The following is a 20532-nucleotide window of genomic DNA, read 5'->3' on the forward strand; positions in this document are numbered from 1 at the left end:
ATTATTATATATTATGTCTGTTGTTTGTATCCTCATCCTTTGTCCTTGAAATTGTGCCTCTATTTGGGAAGGCAGTCTGTATTGTCTCCATTAACACAGAGTTGATTTAAGGTGCCTTGTACATTTGATACCATGTTCCCTTTGTTGGAGATGCACTTTGTATTGGAAACACTTCCTTGGAGATAATCTTTACCTTTTAAGTGTAATTTTACATTGCAAGCATAAAATTCCCTTAGCCACAGCAGGCTTAGGGGTTGTTTGATCATCTATTGTCCATATTTAACATCCAATCATACTTTAATCAAATATCCAACCAGTTAGCACAACATGAAGTGCTCCTGATAGGAGTTGCTGCCTCGTAACTGTTACTGTATGGGTGATTTTCGAATGTGCATCTAACTCGTGAGCAGTTAATTTTCTTTATTTTGAAGGAGGCAATGTGATGTTACATGGTGAGGTTTGACTAATTAATGAACAACATCAGGTATTGTTCCTAATCCTGCCTCCGGCAGACATTAATCTTCAAGTCACTATGCTGCCCTTATTGATTCTTTCATTCGCCAAGCATCTTCAGATATTTGCAAATTGCCTTCTCCTGTTTACTCTCTGCAGGACTTCGCCCTTCAACATGAAAATAGTGATTGTTTTGGGCATTGTAATCGTGATGACTTGTGTAGCATTACTGTTCTCATTTAATAAGGAAGATACAATGATCAGCACGGGTGAGTTTCACAGTTACATACTGAACCTAGTACTTCTAAGAAAAGTTTAGTTTCGAAATAGTTGAATTAAAAGGCAATTAATTCACTAAAAATGAAATAAACTTGTACTCAAAAATGTTGTTCACATTGAAAGATTTTATGTGACCACTAATTTCTTGTTCAAGGACATTTAAAACCTGTTCAAACTAAACACTGTACAGCAGTATATTTAAAATATCCATGTGCAGAATGCTTGCAGTCAAATTAGTTTTCAGTTTTCAAAAATCTTCTAAAAGAATTTCTAAAACAAATGAATCCTTTCAGATCAGATTCCTGAAAGGATTTTTTTTTAGAAAAAATAATTACTATCATCAAGATTTAATGGACTGTGGTACTATTACACAGAACCATAGAGCACAGGGTAGGTTTGTGCCTTCCTGATCTTAAGAAATGAATTTATTTAGCCAGAAGAAGAGAAAGATGAAAATATTAGAGGGGATTTCATCACGGACCATTTTTAAACCCTTCCTGGAGGCTGGAATCAGGTAGCATTCGAAGCAGGACAATTCACCAAGCTATTGGTTCAATACTGATTCAATTATAAGACAATGTCCTAAAAACAAAGAGGGGTGGGAACTACTACAGATATATTAGGTATATAAACATTTCCAATAAGCAAGTATTATAAAATAAACTGATGGAATGGATTGCATTACTCTTGAACCTGGGTTCCAATCCAGCTGGACAAAAAATGAAAATGTAACAAATTTAGTTTCAATGGGATAAACTCTTGAATATTGGAAAAGCAGAAATAGAATTTGGGATCCAGGATGTAGGATTTCTAACCGGATTCCTTGACTATGCATTCTCACTAGAAATCCAATCGAAGCTCCAGGAATGCGGATCCAGAAATACATTGCATTAGAGGATTCATTGTTCTGCAATTACATTGACTGGAAAGAATCCCAATTTATATCACTTGGATTCCTTACTGAGCAATACAGTTAGAAACACTGCAAATTATACACCACTGTGTGAGTAAAACGTTGAGAAACGAACATACAGATCTAATGAATCCTAGAAATATTCAATGTTCTCCTTATTGTCAGCCTGGCTCAGTTGTTAAACTATTGCCTCTGAGTCAGAAGGTTATGGGTTATGTGGGGACTTGGAACAAACAGTTTAGGCTGACAGTCCAATATAGCATTGTCGGAGGTGCCGTCCTTCAGATTAAACATTGAACTGAGTCCTCATCTACTTGCTCAGATGGTCATCAAAGATTCCACAGCATTAAGAGACAAGGATAGTTTCTTCCATTATTCTGATCATTAATCCCCAGATACAATTCACTAGATAGCTGTTTCACTTGGAGTTCTTGTTCGACCCTGAACTGTCATTTCTCCCCCACATCCGCGCCATGACCGGCACTGCCTACCACCACCTCTGCAACATTGCCAGACTCCGCCATTGCCTCAACCCTCAGGCTGCCGAAACCTTCACCCACATGTCACATCAAGGCTCGATTATGGAAACTCCCTCCTCATCGGCCTTCCCAACTCTTCCCTTCACAAACTGCAGATCATCCAAAACTCTGCAGCTTGTGTACTCTCATGCACCAAACTCTGCGACCCCATCACTCCCACCCTCGCAGGGCTCCACTGGCTCCCCTTCCCCCAGAGGATCGAGTTTAAGATCCTCGTCCTCACTTTCAAGGCCATCTATGGCCTTGCCCCCTCTTACCTCTCTGACCTGCTGACTCCCTACCAATCTGCCCGCTCCCTCCATTCAGCAGGCTCCAGCCTGCTCCATGTCTCCCGTCCGACCTGCCCTACCATCGGTGGCCGGGCGTTCAGCCTCTCTGCCCCCACACTCTGGAATTCCATCCCACGGTCCCATCGCCTCGCTTCCTCTCTTGCCTTCTTCAAGGCCGGTCTCAAGACCCTTCTCTTCGATCGTGCCTTTAGTGTCCCTCCCACCTCTCTGCCTTCCCTCACCACTCCATCACCCCTCCCCCATGCTCAGGCCCCGACACCTGACTGTTCAGCACTTTGGGACATCCTCCCGACATGAAAAGCGCTCTATAAATGTAATTTTGTTGTTGTTGTTTAAGGAACGTAGCTGTGCACGAACTGGCTGCCGCATTTGCCTAACAATCCTGCACTAGAATCCATGAGCCTATCATCTCCATCTTCGCCTGCTCCAATGGCTCCCCATCCCCCAATGGATTGAATTCAAGATCCTAATAAAGGGATCGAAATCCCTCCGTGGTCTTGTCCCACTCTACCTCTGTGACCTCCACAAACCCTACAAACCTTGTCACGTGTTCCGCTCAGCAGGCACCAGCATGCTTCATGTTGCCTGACCCGCCTGCCCACTATCGGCTGTTTGAGTGTTCAGCATATGTGCTCCCGTTGTTTGGAGCTGCATCTTGAAGTCCCTTCAACTCATACCATCCTTTTCCTGATTCAAGATCCACCTAAGATCTTTGTTTTGCCACCTTTCTCCCCCACTCAGCCCCTCACCCCCCATCCCCTCGGTCCTCATCCCCAGCTTAGATGCAGGTCTTAGACTGCCCAGCACGTTGGGATATCCTCCGGACATGAAAGACGCTCCATAAACATAAATTTATATAGTATTGTGCTAATATCCAGTCACTACACTTCATTGTAAAATCCCCTGAGTGCTCTGAAATGCTTTGAGATGTTTTGACAACATGATAAGGTGCTATATTAAATGTAAGGATTATTGTTGTTGATAGATATGGGAAAGATTGCATTGTGTAACCAATGAGAATTTTGTTCTGTATTTTGAAGAGTATTGGGAAAAGCTTGGTGACCCCTTTTTATCCACTGTGATTCAAGAAGGACTAAACACTGTGGATGGTGCAATATATCACACAATGAAAAGGTAGGTAACAGAGGAAAAAATAAATGGTCCTCTAAAATGAGATTGTGTTATTTTTGGAATGATCAGTGCCTGAATTAATAGAACTATCATTCTGTCTGCCTCTGACTAGGGATCTCTATCCATCCTCGATCTCTCTGGTGCTTTGACCCCATTGACCACTCCATCCTACTTCATCATCTATGATATATTTCCGCAGGTCTATATTTTCCCTGCTTTTACACATACTTGTCTCAGCATCATCACTATGTCTCCTGTCCAGGGTAGTCACGTGCAATGTTCCTCAAAGCTCCTATTCTTGATAATCTACTTTGTTTCACCCACCTGCTCCCTCTTGGTGACATCATTCACAGTCATGAGATTCTTTTTTCACATGAACATTATTGGCATTCAACTCTACCTTTCTGCCTCCATCCTTGACTCTAAAGCCCCCTGCTGTTCTGACAAACTGCCTGTCAGATATCATGTCTTGGATAAGCCTTAACTTTCTCACAATGTAACATTGACAAATATGAGGCTATCCCACTGGGATCCCGTCACACCTCCTCACCTCAGGCACTGACTGTACAGTATCAACACTGCTGGTTCCTTCCCTGCTGTAGATTTACTCTATTAATATAACATTTCAGAGCATATAGAATTTGGTGAAGTCCTTAATACAGCTTTAATTTTAAAGCCAGTTTTCTGTAACCTTTTATGAACTACAGAAAATTGACTTCAAATTTAAGACTGAATTCTGGATACTCTAAACTGGTAATAGTTAATGTTAATAGAGTGAATCTAGATCCAGATGGACTTCTACCCTATTTTTTGAAAATATATATATATTTATTTATAAATATAATATTTGGCCCAACAGAAATCCCAAACAAAAACAACATAAACATCTTCTGTTACATTTTTCCTTTTCTCCCGATACAAACACATTCCGTCCTTTACGTTACATTCCTTCACTGCACACAGGTTTTTATGTTTTTTGGACGCTCCCTTTAAAACAATCGGGAGTCGCGCCTGTGCACACCACATCCATGTGTGCGCCTGCACATGCCCTGATAAGGCGCACTTGCCACTTTTGGAAGGTGCCCCATGTGCACTGTACGCTCACATGTTTACTGTACGTACATTTTTTGGGCCGCTCTTTATTTACATCTCAAGCGTCCATCTGTACATTTATATGGTTACCCTTACGTTTATTTTAGTCATAGTTTTGGGTGCGTTTGTGGCTTCCTGGTGGGAGTGTCCTGCGCCTTACTCCAGACCTGGTGGGGAATGGCTCAGTCTCGTCCCCGTTTACTGTGACTGCGCTACAGGTGTCTGTGTAGAGCAGTCGGATCCACCTGCATAATCCCTCCCCAGAGCCATTTTGGAGAGTAACTCATGCGCTGTGAGATACCCTGTCAAAGGCTTTCTCTTGATCAAGACTGATCAGGCAGGCCTTCACCCCCCTTTCCTGCATGTAGGCTCTGGTACCCTGAGCAGCATGAGGCTGTCCGAGATCCTTTGGCCCGGAACAATGCAGGTCTGGTCTGGGTGTATTTTCCCGCCCAAGGACAGTTTTTATCGGTTCAGAGATCACCTTTGCCAGGATCTTACAGTCTACATTCAGTCGCGAGATCGGTCGCCAATATCTCCTCCCCCTTTTGTTTGTACAGTAGGGAGAAACTGCCTTTCCTCATAAACTCTGCCATGGTCCTTGCTAGCAGCATGTTGTTAATGTTGTTAATAGTCAATATATTTAGCCTTCAGGACAGCAATTCTTTTCCTCCTTTCACTCAATGTTCTATTTTCCAAGTCACCGTTCCACCTCTTATATGGATGTCTGCGAACCCTTTCTTCATTCCTTTTTCAACTGCTTTCTGTAAGCAATATTCCTCCCTCTCTTACTCTGATTCCAGAGATTTAGGGGGTATGACTGAGAGACACAGCCATGCTCATGCTATATACCCACTCTCGTAACAGCATAATTAAATAAAAATCTAAAACTGCTTTCTATCCCTAACATGTGTTGTTAAACCTTTAGCTGTCAAAGCAATTAAATGCTCATTACCCAAACAGGACATTTACCATATTTTAACAATCTATCCTATTACAGTTAATGACACATTAAAATTACTATATATATACACATAATATATATTGAAAGTCAATTTCGATTTTAATAAAAACCAAGATAATCGTTATCCACAACTAAAATTTCACTCTCAGTTGTGTAAGTTAATTATGCTTCTCAAAAGAACTTGGTGAGCTGCTGTTTTGTGGTGTTTTCATCAGTTGTCTTTACCTTCTCAGGAGGATTAGTGATTGATGAAAATGAGTCTAAGTCCAATTCTGTAGCAAGAACAGAGGGGAATAAAATCAACGCCTACTGCAATCCTAAACAGCAATCAGTAGATTTGTCCAGTGTTTTTCTAAGATGTAATCATGAAAAGCAGCAATAGAATACTTTAACAGTACTCTGCCTGGAGTTTCTCTTGAGCAGGCCTATACGTACATTCACCAGAAGAGGATGAAATGCACACAGTTGCCTACAGATGTAGTGTAGTCAATAAGACAGAAACATTCCAAAGGTGCTTAGAAAGCATTGGTACAGATATTAAAATAATTTTTGTTTCCAGGAAGTGGGGTTGGGGCCTGGACGTTGGACTCAGTTAAAAACAGCTTGGTGCTGTGATGGGAGGATGGGAGAGTGGATGTTTCAGAAGGATAAGATCAAAGGGACTAAAAAGCTTTCTTCATCTGAATCAATCTTGTGATCCTGCAAAGTTTCCAGCACAAAATTAGACCATTTGGCCCATTGTGTTTATCCTGGTGGCAGTTTTCTCCACTGGAGCAAAACACAATAATCCAAATCCCTTTAATATTACTTTTCCGTTGGAATAAATTTGAATTTTTGTATCACTCCCTTTTAAATGCAATCATGGACTCGGCTTTCACAGCCCTTTGTAACATATTACATATTCTAACACTGCAAAAAAGAAATTCTTCTCACCTACTTATTTTATCTTCTGATGATACTGCTCAAAATTATGTTCACTTGTTACTGACTTACCCATCAGTAGAGATAGACTTTTCGCTTTGTCTGATCAGAACCATTTCAAACATACTTTCAAAACCTCTATTAGACGCAATCTAGCTTTCTCCGCTCCAATTGAAACAGTCCCAATGTTTTAAACCAGTTTAAAAATAAGTTATGTAAATTACAGCCAACACAGTTTCAAAATGAGCAGATCTTTTCTGACCAACCTCTTAGATTCTTCTCTCAAAATCTCCAAATAATTGAATTTTTCATGCCTCCCTTTGGCTATAATGGGCTTTGCTGTAATGGGAAAAACAAAATAAGCATTTAAGTCTTTTGGAGTTCAAAATTATCTTGTGTTTTCACACAAGCTGCTTATGGGAAACTGCTGTTGTAAATTGGCTGATGTTTTCTCTTACAAAATAATACAATATTCATCTCATAATAAATATCGTGACACTTTTGAGACATCCATCTGACGTGAAAGGTAGTATATCAAATGCAAGTATTATTATTACTTGCGCCTTGGGACGTCCTCCTGACGTGAAAGGCGCTTTATAAATGGAATCTTGTTGTTGTTGTATTAGTAGTAATTACATTTTACCTTGCAGCACATGCATTTGAATAACAAATTGAAAACACATTCACCTCATTCATTCATCTTTATAATGAAGCAGTTTTCATAAACTGCAGTAACAAATCTGTGCTATTTAAACTGTTGAACGAGTCAACTATAGTTTGATATCATTTCCATTTTCTCTCTGTTTGATTTCAGGAACATTAAAAGGGATAAACTTGCTTCCCCCACTGAGTTGATGTCATTTTTCAAGCGACCGGAACCTGAGAGCAGGAAGGTTTCAAGAGCTGCTGAAATAATGGAGATGACTCTTCACCTGATCAAAAACAAAGTGTATCAAAAATATAAAAGATCAATCAATGCTACTGGTGAGGAGATTATAATTTATAACATCATAGCTCACGAGTCGGAAGACTTGATTGCTGGTTTAGGACTCAAATCCGAAAGATCCAAGTTCTTATCTTAGCTCATGTCAAAGTCAATCATTTTCTCAGCTTGTTATCCAGCGTCAACCTCAATCACTCCCAATTGAAATGACGCAATGCCAGACTCTTAATAATTTAATGCAGACTTCTTATAATTTCTCCCACTAGTTATTCCTGGGGTCCGCTTGGAATGTGATTACCAATCATCATCATCCTTGCATTTCATATAGCGCCTTATCACATCTTCGAGACGTCTCAAAGCTCTTCCCAGAAAATACTGTAAAGTCCAGTGACTGTATTTGTGGGTGAAATGCGGCAGCCGATTGCACACAGCAGTGTCTCACAAACAGTCGTTGAGCGATTGACCAATTTATGAGTATTTATTTTGAAGGAATTATTATTATAGAAGGAAAATTATAACAGAGTACGGGCGTCACTACACTTTACACACATACACACTGTACTATCTAGTGACACACACACACAAACACACTGTACCATCTAGTGACACATACACACAAATCTAGTGTCATTCTGCATGGAATTGGGATGACACTGGGATCTGAAATGTGGGTTGTGCTAACTAATAATAAAAATAATCCTTGCATTAGTTATAGTGCCTTTCATGTCAGGACCACATCCCAAAGCAAAGCACTTCACAGTGACTGTGTGTTTTGTGGGTGAATGCAGCAGCCAATTGCCACAACAATGTCCCACAAACAGCCATGAAGTGAATGATCAATTTAATTTGGGGTATTGTTGGATAGGATACCAGTATTTTCAATAGTGCCACGGTATCTTTAACATCCACCTGAACAAGCTGTGGATGCTCAGTCATTGAATATATTCAAGACTAAGATTGATAGACTTTTAAAAACTGAAAGGGATTAAGGGATATGGGGATAGGGCAGGTAAATGGAATTAGGTTAGAAGATCAGCCATGTCCTTATTAAATGGCGGGGCAGGCTCGAGGGGCCGAATGGTCTATTCCTGCTCCTATTTCTTATGTTCTTAACAGGCAGTGGGGCCCCAGTTTATTATCTCATCTGAACGACAGCAACTCCGACAATGCAGGATTGCATTGGAGAGTCATTTTAGACCATATGAGTTCCAATTCCTGATGTGAGGTTGAATCCACAAGGGAAGATGGACTAACTCATTTAGGACCATTCCCAGTTGAGATCCACATGACAACTCAAATCTCAGATGGGAGTACAACATTTACTCAGGAATCATAAGTTGCATTCTAAAAATATATCAAGATTAATTAAAAACCTTAAAAAACATCAAGCATCACAATTATACTTTCAGATAATATCTAATACATTAATTACAGAATCGTTACTCACAGAAGCGAGAGTGTCAGTTGTCAGAAGGCAACTATGTGAAACAATATGTGTAAAGAGGGAATTACAGGTACTGAGAGGATTACAGAATTATCTGTAAGCCTTTTAACTTGTTGTTAAATGCATAATTAAAGTCAACTCTAATTCCCACTTTACACATGCCGCAAACTCAAATATTAGATCCCACTGTCACATTTCACTTTATTTGCGAAAAGGATACTTTCATTATATCAGTCTGTGCTTCATTTCATGCAGCTGTCATGGGTGAAAGGGAAGCATGTAAACTCACCATCATATACATTCCTGCTTAATACAATTTCCAGCAAAATCTATAGTATTCTTTAGATCATATAATAATCATAATTTTTATACTTGGTATAATGCCTTTCAAATTGTGAGGTCATCTGAAGCGCTTGATAATGCTGGCTGGGCACCCGAGCTGGGGATGGGCACCAAGAGAGGTGCGGACGGGAAATGTAGTCATGAAAGTGTAGTTGAAGAGACGTGCCCGGAAAGAGAGGAGGGAAGGAATGAATCGTGGCAGAATAGCAGATAAGGAGGGGGATATTTAGCACATCTATGTGGTTTTAGCTGGGTAGACTCCAGCAGTGTCCCAAACGCTGGAGTTCCCAAGCCTTTGGGTTTGCATACTCTTAAGTATGGTGATGGACTTCCATACATGTCAGACACCCAGATGACAAAACAAACTTGCTCTTCAACCTATCCCTAAAGACCAGTTTATAACAGACAACATTTACCACATAGCTTGCCATTGAGGGCATTGCCTGGCAAGCTTTCCTGCTGCTTGTTCAGCTAGGACCATCATACCCGTTAGGGCTTTGGCTTGCAGGATTAACGGGAGCTAAGTGGGAAGAGTCCCTGCGACGTGAACAAGGTGAATATATAAATTATTATCATTAAAGCCTACATTGAGATCTTGAGATTTATGTTCTAGATAAACAATAAACACATTAAATCCAAATACATTTATCTTCTATCATTCTGTGGGAAGCACCTTTAGAAACCTGAAATAAGCCCTTGTGTATTTTATGTTCCCGTCAGTCATACATGATGGAAAATCTTGCTTTGCACTTTGTTTCAGATCTCCTCTCGTTCGATTCATTGATTGCACTTGCAAACACTTCAGGATGCTTCCCTCGCGTCCAGCCTCCCACTTGCTCCAACAGCTGTTTAGCCCACAAATACAGGACAATTGATGGAACCTGCAACAACAGGTTTTTGAAAATGTTTCCTTCATTTATTCATACTGTTGCTTAGAGTTTGTGAGTATGTTTAAAAATGTTCATTTTGGTTAAGTTTAGTGTCTTGGAGGGAATTCTCCAATTGAGGTAGTACTGTACAGCTCTGTGTAATGTGTCACCGTCTGTCAATTGCTTTGCTCTAATTGGTTGCCATGTTCACCTAAAAAATACACAGTCACCATAATTTACTATGAATCCTCTGAAACGCTTTGAGACGTCCTGCCAACACGAAAGATGCTACATTGAATGTAAGATTTATTATCACAAACTTTCTGTACGAGTAGCAAATCTTTGTAGATATTACCACTCCTGCGGGTATCCTCTTTATACTGAGACATCCTCATAACTATAATCCCTCAAACCTGGTATCATCCTTGTGAACCTCCAATGGACCTTTCTACTCTAAGGTTACAGTGAAAAATCTTTCACTATATATCCTCCCAAAACCATTAGAAAGACATCCATTGCACTTTCAATGCAATATCATTTATATTTAGATGGCTCCTTTCACATCAGGAGGGTGCCTCAAAGCAGTTTATCCAACTGAGATGGGCCCTGGGGGTGATTTAAAAGGATGGGTGGTGGGGAAAGGGAAAATGATCAAAGAGGTAAATGATGAAAGGTTTTAAAGGTGAGAAGGCAATGGACTCTGGGATGGAGTTCTAAATCATGAGGGAATAATGGATGAAAGATCACCCACCGAGGGAAATAGACCCCATTTGTTGAGCCTAATTATAACAGCTCATCTTTGGTGTCATCTCTGAAAACCTATGCAGTACGCTTTCCATGGCTACACACAACACTTCAATTGTTGCCTTACATAAATTTAGCTGCAGCACATCACCCATAACCGAACCGGCCAAACCCTAGTTACTTGAACAAACATTATATTATTTTTGTTTTAAAAAGTACCTGTATTGATATATCTCAGTTATATCTCCATCTCACTCTAACAAATAAGCACATTGCTTAGTTAGCAATTTGTTTCACTTTTTATTTTAAGTCGCACCTTGACATTTCAGTAAATGTGTCCAACTCTGTGCTTGTCACAAGCGCCCACAAGGTACACAGTCACTTAACTTTATAGTACATCCTGCAAAGTATTTTGAAATGTCCTCTTGAAGTCTACCTCCCTTATTAAATGTAAACATTATTATTGTAATTTCAACAGTGAAGACAGAGGTAGAAAATAGGACAATGTTTTTGAATGTTAGAAGAATCAAGGGAAGAGATATGATAGAAGTAATAACTATGAACAAAATAAGGAAAGGCAGAGAATTATAGTGAGTAAGAGAGAGAGAGAGAGAAGGGAGAAACAGAATTTTCAAATATCCTGTTAATTAATTTGAAAAAATATCAAAAGACCCTCTGGATATACAGTAGGCACAATATTCATGTCTTGGACGCAAATTTAGATTAATAATAATAATATAATAATAATATCATTATAAACAAATTTAGATTAAATAGAGTTTAAAATGGAAAAATCAACAGTAACAACAACAAAATTACATGTGTATAGCGCCTTTCATGTTGGGAAGACATCCCAAGGTGCTGGACAGTCAGTGTTTTGGGCGAGGATTGGGGTGATAGGGTCACGGACTCTGGCTTGGGAGAAGACCTGGGCTGCAGAGATCTGGATGATCTGCAGTCTAGGGCGGGAAGAGTTGTGGAGGACGGCAACCAAGGAGTTTGTATAGTCAAGCCTCGATGTTATGAATATGTGTATGAGGGATTCAGCAGCCTGAGGTGTGAGACAGTGGCAGAGCCGGGCAATGTTGCGGAAGTGGGGGAAGGCAGAGCGGTGATGGCACGGATATGGGGTAGAAAGGATAGTTGAGGGTCAAACAAGATGCCAAGATTCCGGACTGGCTTAATAAGGTGATTTGTGCATCCATGGTTGGTGATGCTGTTAGCGCCTGAGGTGTGGAGGCACCAAACAGGAGGGCCTCAGTCTTGCTACATTTAACTGAAGAAAGTTAGCTCTCAACCAGGACTTGATGTCTGCCAGACATTCTGTCAGGACAGCAGTGGTCCTGGAATCAAGAGTGGAGGCAGAAAAGTAGTTGGGTGTCATCCGCTTACATGTGGAAGTTGACCCCACTTTTGCGGATGACGTCACCAAGAGGGAGCATATAGATATTGAAGAGGAGGGGACCAAGGACAGAGCTCTGACGGTGCGGGGACTAGAGGAGAAACAGTTTGTGGAGAAGATGTGGAGGTGGTGTGAGAGGTACGATCTGAACCATTCGAGGACATAACTGTGAAGGTTGAGGTGAGAGGAGAGGCAGTAGATGAGGATAGAGTGGTCAAGAATGCAAAGGCAGCAGAGAGTTCAAGCAGAGGGAGCCCTGGTCGCAGATGGACAGAATGTCATTTGGCACTTTGACCCAGCCTGTTTCTGCTTGTGGGCGGCACGGAAATCCGATTGGAGGGGTTTATGAAGAGAGTGACCTTCATCTTCTTGGAGACAGCATTAATATTGAATGAGATGTTAAGAGTTCCATTCCAGATCAGAGGAGACAGTGAGGCTATGAATGCTGACTGAAAAAGGAGGAATAAGTATTGAGGCACCAATGATAAGAGGATGTAGCTGTTGGCTAGATATCTAGAGACCTGGAGAAACTGTCTTTGAAGAATTGAAAGAAACAAGGTTTCCCTTGTTTCACTGCAGGACATAGACAATATCAATGTTTATTGGTTTTGGCAATGCACATTGAGGGGAAGAAAAATTGTGTGCTCAGCAGGGGTGGAGAGGGAGGAAGGATCATGTGATTCAAAGCAACTTGATGAATGTAAAGTGGATTCTTCATCAATAGCATAGTTAAGATTGAATGGTAATAAAGCATTGGTATGGAGAGAGAACAAAGTGGGAAAGATAACAGAGCCCTGCGTATTTTCTTCTCTTTTAAAAGAAAATTGTTAAACAAAGCTCAAATTACAGAAACTCACATAAAACACTGTCTTTCTGTGTTTCAACCATTAAACATAGTGCTGACAGCCATACTTCAAACCCTACAATCCATATGTGGCATCAAAAGCACTGAATCGATAACTCCTTTGATTTCATTTCAAACATAATATGAAACTTAAAATCCAAATTATGCCAAAGAATTGAAAGAAACATTTTCTTTGACTTGTAAAAAAGACAAGTCACCATAGAGTCGTGGAGTCCTGTAGCTCAGTGGTTAGAGCACTCGCTTTGCAAGTGAGAGACCTGAGTTCAATTCCAGGCAGGGCGAAACCTTGGGCAAGTTTCCTTACTCCACACGCCTAATAATAATCCCTCCAAAAACCAAAAACAATAATTAATTGGTCATTTTCAATCTACGACTGTTTGTGGGACATTGCTGTGCGCAATTGGCTGCCGCGTTCGCCCACAAATATACAGTCAATTCACTTTGCAGTATGTTCTGTGAAGCGCTTTGGGACGTCCTCCCGACGTGAAAAGCGCTATATCAAATGCAAGGATTATTATTATTATTATTATAGGGAGCAAAAGCAAATTGATTATTAACAAAAGTAATAATCCTTGCATTTGATATACTTCCTTATCATATCTTTGAGACGTCTCAAAGCCCTTCACAAAATATATTGTAAAGTGGAGTGTCTGTGTATTTTTAGGGTGAGAAGATTAAAATTTTCTGGGTGACTCACCCCCAACCACTGTCCACAAGTAAAATTAGGTACTCAGAACTCATACTCAAGCTGTACAGTCTTCCTGTCAGAGAACACCTAGAGTATTGCAGACAGTTCTGATCATTCTGACATCAAGGGGCTGTCGAGGCCCTAAAGGCAGTGTAGAGGAAAGTAACGAGGAAAGTAATCCCAGAACAAGAATTTTGATTGAGCTGAGATAGCAGAGAACATGGGCTTAGGCGACCCAAGTTGAATTTCAGGATAGATATCAGGATTTAACACAGAGGATAATTAACAACTAGAATAGGTTACCAGGAAGGGTGAATGAGGCCAAGAAACTGGACTTATTTAATAAAACAGCTTGATACTGAGATGGTGGGTGGGTGTTCTGGAAGCATGTGATCAGATAATAATAATAATAATAATAATCCTTGCATTTGATATAGCGCTTTTCACGTCGGGAGGACGTCCCAAAGCGCTTCACAGAACACACTGTAAAGTGAATTGACTGTATATTTGTGGGCGAACGCGGCAGCCAATTGCGCACAGCAATGTCCCACAAACAGTGGTGGATTGAAAATGACCAATTTATTATTGTTTTGTTTTTTGGAGGGATTATTATTAGGCGTGTGGAGTAAGGAAACTTGCCCAAGGTTTCACCCTGCCTGGAATTGAACTCAGGTCTCTCACTTGCAAAGTGAGTGCTCTAACCACTGAGCTACAGGACTTCACAAAGGAAAGGCTTGTTCATCAGAATCATCTTGTGATTCTGTGTGATTTTCAAACAAGATGAAACTAAATGTATGCTTATATATAATATAGCCCTTAAAATAGTTGAGATGTTTCTTGAAACTGATATCTGGGACACCTGAAGAAACTGTCTTTGAAGAATTGAAAAAAAAGTTTTCAATTGCCCCGTCACAAGATATAGACAATATCAATGTTTAATGCAGAAATTCATCTGAATTTGGAAATTAATTAATGTTAAGAACTGTAGAAAACCAGCTTCCATATTAAGACTGAATTTAATAAATTTCCACAATTTTACCTAATCTTTAATTTTAAGTGGTCAAAACTCGAATTATGGACTAAGACTGTATAAAAAATGTAAATGGAGTGCAGGAACAGAAAGACCTGGGGTTCACATACACAAATCTTTGAAGGCGGCAGGACAAGTTGACAGAGCTGTTAAAGGAAGCATTTGGGATCTTTGGGTTTATAAATAGAGGTCTAGAATATACAAAAGCAAGGAAGTTATGCTAAACCTTTATAAATCACTAGTTAGGCCTCATCTGGAGTATTGTGTCCAATTCTGGGCACCATACTTTAGGAAGGATATCAGGGCCTTGGAGAGGGTGCAAAGGAAATTTACCAGAATGGTATCAGGGTGAGGGACTTCAGTTACACTAGAGAAACTGGGATTAATCTCCTTAAAGCAGAGAAGGTTAATCGAGAGATTTTACCAGAGATGTTCAAAATTATGTAGGGTTTTGATAGAGCAAATAAGTAGAAACTGTTTCCACAGGTGGGTAGGTCGGTAACCAGAGGATACAGATTTAAGATAATTGGCGAAAGAACCAGAGGGGAGATGAGGAGAATCTTTTTTACGTAGCAAGTTGTTATGATATGAAATGCACTGCCTGAAACAGTGATGGAAGCAGATTCAATAATAACTTTCAAAAGGGAATTGGATGGGTACATGAAAAGGAAAAAATTGCAAGGCCATGGGGAACAGTGGGGGAGTGGGACTGATTGGGACACGCACAATGGGCCGAATGGCCTCCTTGTGTGTTGTAATACTCTAAATGTAATTTTTTTCCTTTAATTAACCACCAAGTTCATGGCTATTTGTGTGACAAATCAACTGCCATATTTGCCTGCAAAATACACAGTCACTACACTTCACAGTAAATTCTGTGAAGCTCTTTGAGATGTTCTCTCAACATGAAACGCAGCACTTTATGGAATGCAAGGATTATTATAAGGATTATTGTAAATTCTCTTTTAGAAACAATCCTCGATGGGGAGCCTCAAACACTGCTCTTGCCCGATGGCTTCCTCCACAATATGAGGACGGATTCAGTCAGCCCAAAGGATGGAATTCCGAGTTCTTGTACAATGGCTTAACGCTACCGCTTGTAAGTATTTTCCTTTGTGGTAGACCTTCTTGTTTGTTAAAGTGTAAGTGTTAAAGAACAATGTCGCTAACATCTGCTCTGCTCAAAATTGACTGCTGAGTCCTCCCACAAAATATTGTTACATCACTTTTCAGTGTATCGTGTGAAGCACTTTGAGATAACTTGACAACTCGATGATTATTCAAGGATTATTATTATTATTATAATGTATATCGATTGGGTTTTCAAGTGGAAGATTTTCTCCATTTAAAAGGAATGTAATCTGAGCTGGGTAAAGAAATGTTGTGCTAACTACTTATCGCACACAATTGGTATTTTCCCAAATGGAAGAAAACTCCACATTGAAACCTGCCATATTGAAGTGTTTCACCAATGGGGCAATTTATGATCTTCACAAATCTTGAAGGTGTCCAGATGTACCAGTGGACCAAATGTTGTGCAACTTTCTCCAATTGTGCTGGCCAACAATACTCCAGATAAAATTAGTCATTCACTTCATCACTGTCTGTGGGACTTTGTTGTGTGCAAATTGACTGTTGTGTTTGTCTACAAATACAGTCACTACACATCAAAATAAGATTCCATTAAGTACTTTGAGACATTCCAATGACCTAATAAGGCTCTATTGCAAAATGATTATCATTGTGTTAAAGTCAGATTGTATGTGTAGGGGGCTGGAGGGGAGTGGTTAGAGTGACACCCATATATAGTCAATAATTTAAGAATACAATTTCAACATCACTCTTTATTTTTGCCCTTATATTGCACAATACCTGAGCCAAAGATCTCCAGCAAATGTCCATACAAAGAATGCAGGCACTGGCTTGCTTTACAATCCCTGCCCTGCCCACCATCGGTGATCGAGTTTTCAGATTATCTGCCCCACACTCTGAAACTCCATCCCAGAGTCCTTCCATCTCGCCCCTTCCCTAGCCTCCTCAAGATGCCTCTCAAGGACCTTCTTCCTTGACCACCCTTCAGTCATCTTTCCCGCACCACTCCCACCTCCATTGGGCTCCATCCCTGACCCGATCCCAAAGGTGCTATATAAATGCAATTTGGTATTGGTGTTGTTGTTAACTTGGGTTCTCCATTCACTTGTGCATCACCCAAACCTCAGCATTTGAAGAGTTAAAAGCTTGCAGTAAAGATTACACTTCGGAGGGTGGGAACAAAAAAACATTATCCGGTGTTGTCCATTATTTTTACTTACAGTTACACAGTAATCCAAATGAGTACTTAAGATACGGGCAGGCCAGACAGGCACTGGGAGCTGTGTCTTATGAATCAATAGCACAATGAAAAGAACCTTGGTGAAAGCTTAGGCTTGTGAGTTTCCAGTTACCTGGAATGAACTGGGAATAAGATGGAATCACCATCTCTGGTTCTGGTTTTGCTTCTTGGACAAAAAAAAGTTTTACTACTAAAGTTACTTTTGTTCAGAAATGTCACCAAGTCTTTATCTATAAGAACAATTTGTCTTCAATTTTAAGATGGCGCTTGATTGTGGAAAAAAATTCAGGAAACCGTTTTCGTTTTAAGAACTATGAAAAACTGATTGCCAGATTAAGAATAAATTTGAAGAATTTTCCAATATCTTGCATAATCTTGGTTATTCACATCATTTGTGGGACATTGCTGTGTGCAAATTGACTATTGCCATAACTTTATAGATAAACAGTCACTCAGTCTTACAGTAAATCCTGTGAAGCACTTTGACATGTTTCAACAACTTGATAAGGCACTATATCAAATTCAAGGGGTGTTATCTAAAATTGTTAGAAAAAAATGATCAGAATAGACAAAGACTGAGTGTAATTTCAGATCTTTAATGAGGTTCGATGTTTTGATAGCACAATTGATTTTCATAAAACTTTCATTTAAACCACTTTAATAATAGTAACCTTGAAAGAGAACTCAGGCCTGCTGATTACCGGGAAGTAACAAGATACGTTGAAATCATTATAGACAAAATATAGGGGAAATAATGAAGAGTACAAGTATCCCAGAAAACATCAGACAGGGGGAATGGGGAATGGGGCCTGCAGAAAAACAAATAATATTAATGTAATTGGTAGAGTAAAGGAGAGAAGAGGTGAGCAGAATTTAAATACGCAGGGAAGAGATGTGAGTAAAATGCAAAAAAGGAGGTATGATTGAACAATAACAAGAAGGCCTGAAAAGAAAGGAATCTGTTACATGATCTGTACTGCAACACACAGAGCACGTGGAACATAATGGGAGAGCTGGAGGTGGTAATGAAAAGTGAGGAATTGGATGTAAATGCATTAACAGAAACATGGTCACAACTTGGACATGATTGGCAATTAAATCTTGCAGGATACAATATATTTAGAAAGAACAGAGAGAGGAAAAGGGGACGTGAGGTAGCAGTGTTGGTAAGAGAAGCTAAAATCGCACTGGAAAGGATATAAATAATTGAGGGAGTAGAGACAGAATCCATCTGGCTGGAGATAAAGGATAAAAAAGAACTAGCCACATTGTAGGGTATGTACTTTCAATGGCAGATAAGACATAGAAGAAGAAATATACAGGCAGATAAGGGAGATAAGCAAAAATAAAGTAATAATTATGGAGGATTTCAATTATACCCAGATATATTGGCAGAGAGAGGGGGTAGGAAGTGAGAAGGAGATGGGGTTTTGCAATGTGTGGAGGACTTTTTTCTGTCCCAATGTGCAGAAACTTCAACAAGAGAAGCGCTGCTCAATATAGTAGGCAATGAGCCAGAGCAGGTCAGGGATTTCAATGTGGGGAGCACCTCAGGGGTAGCGACTATAAGATAATAAGGTTAAAAATTCTGATAAAAAAGAATATAGACAAGTAAAGGACCAAGATCTTTGATTGAAATAAAAGCTAAATATAATGGTATGAGGAATTAATTGCCTGAGGTAGACAGGGAGGGGAAAATCGGCAAACAACAATGTTGAGCAGCAATGGAAGATTTTTAACCATGTGATAGAAAAGATACAGAAGAAATACATTCCTTTCGCAAATAAGGGGAAATTAACTAATAATGTGATGGCATGGATAAATAAGGAAGTGAAGATAACTGCGGCTAATGAAATTTTTTAAAAAAATACAGAATGGAAAGGGAAACAGGAGTGAATACAGGCAAACCTAGGAAGGAAGTTAAGAAGACAATTAGGAAGGCAAAGCGGAATCATGAGGAGATCAATTCTGGTCTCCACACTGTAGGAAGAATATAGAAGCAATGGAAAGAGTACAGTGTAGGTTTACAGAGATAATACGAGGGCTGGCAGGTTACTGTAATCAGAATAGACTGGATAGATTGGGCCTTTTTTCCGTAGACAAGAGACGATTAAAGGGGAGACCTAACAGAAGTGTTTAAAATGATTAAAGGTTTCGATAAGATTAACATAAATAGGCTGTTTCCACTGGTTAGGGAATCCATATCCATGGGACACAAATATAAAATGGTGACTACATAATTCAGGAAGAAATACTTCATGCAGAGGGTAATGAGATTGTGGAACTTGCTGCCTGAAGCGGTGGTTGAATCAGTTAGTATAGATGCATTCAAGAGGAAGCTAGATCTTCACAAGAGAGAGGGGAAAGCAGAAGGGTATGGAAGGGGGTAAAGGAATCGGGGGAGATTTATGTGGAGTTTAAACACTAGCAGAGACTGGTTGGCCTGTTTCCTTGTTGGATATTCTTTACAAATCTTTGTAAATTTCTGCAGTAATGTTCACATTAGGAATCATGTTTTAAAGAGCTTCACAGGATTTACTGTAAAGTGCAATGACTGTATATTTTGCATGCGGAATGTTTTGAAAATGCTTACATCAGTCCTAATTTAGCAGTCAGTTTCTCTGCATTCTTAATTCAACTAAGATTAAATTTAAGAATGTTTCAAAATGCCACACAATCTTAAATTTGAAGTCAATAATGGATTGAAGCCTCGGGTGTTTCCTAAGGCATTGACTGCTCAAGTAAAGGAAATAATTCAAAGTAAATTTAAAGAATAAATTCAAAGAATAAAAGCTATAGGCCAGTCAATTTAAAAAAAACTTCCCCTTCGGGAAAGTACTTTCAAATGTAAAGCATTGCCTTAGTTAACATATCAATCTTTAAGCTCCCTGGTGAAATAGCTCTGACATTTCATTGCCCTTTTGCAGTCCCACAAAGACCCAACATTTCAGCCGTGACATGCAATAAAAACGTGTTCAAAGCACCTCAATGGTGAGCTCAGGCTCCATGCAATCAACAGAGATCAGCATTCTATTCAGTGCTGGATATTCATCTTGAGCTATTGGTGAAACAAGGCAGATTCCTGTGGAGTATTCCTGACCATTACTCCAGTTCACACATTATTAAAGCAGACTAGGAACTACAGTAAACGTATTTCACATCTTGTCCTTTCTAAACTGAAAAAGTGATAATATGATTATTAAAATTAACGGATACTGCTTTAAAAGTGAAGCAGTTTGAGACATCTCAACGACATGATAATTCACGATATATATAGGCTATTATTATTAT

The 20532-nt window shown here is 39.7% G+C and overlaps 1 protein-coding gene across 1 annotated transcript in view; it reads left to right on the forward strand.

Moving 5' to 3' along the window:
* The first annotated feature begins 664 nt into the window (after positions 1-664).
* Positions 665-20532, forward strand: part of tpo (thyroid peroxidase) — a 45252-nt gene continuing 25384 nt past the window's right edge. The window contains exons 1-5 of the mRNA XM_007904748.1: positions 665-722; positions 3515-3608; positions 7397-7566; positions 10072-10204; positions 15879-16008. Of these exons, the coding sequence (XP_007902939.1) occupies positions 665-722; positions 3515-3608; positions 7397-7566; positions 10072-10204; positions 15879-16008 (585 nt within the window). The remainder of the gene's footprint in view (positions 723-3514; positions 3609-7396; positions 7567-10071; positions 10205-15878; positions 16009-20532) is intronic.

Source organism: Callorhinchus milii, unplaced genomic scaffold (genome assembly GCF_018977255.1).
Source record: "Callorhinchus milii isolate IMCB2004 unplaced genomic scaffold, IMCB_Cmil_1.0 Scaffold3, whole genome shotgun sequence".
In the NCBI taxonomy this organism is placed as follows: Eukaryota; Metazoa; Chordata; class Chondrichthyes; order Chimaeriformes; family Callorhinchidae; genus Callorhinchus; species Callorhinchus milii.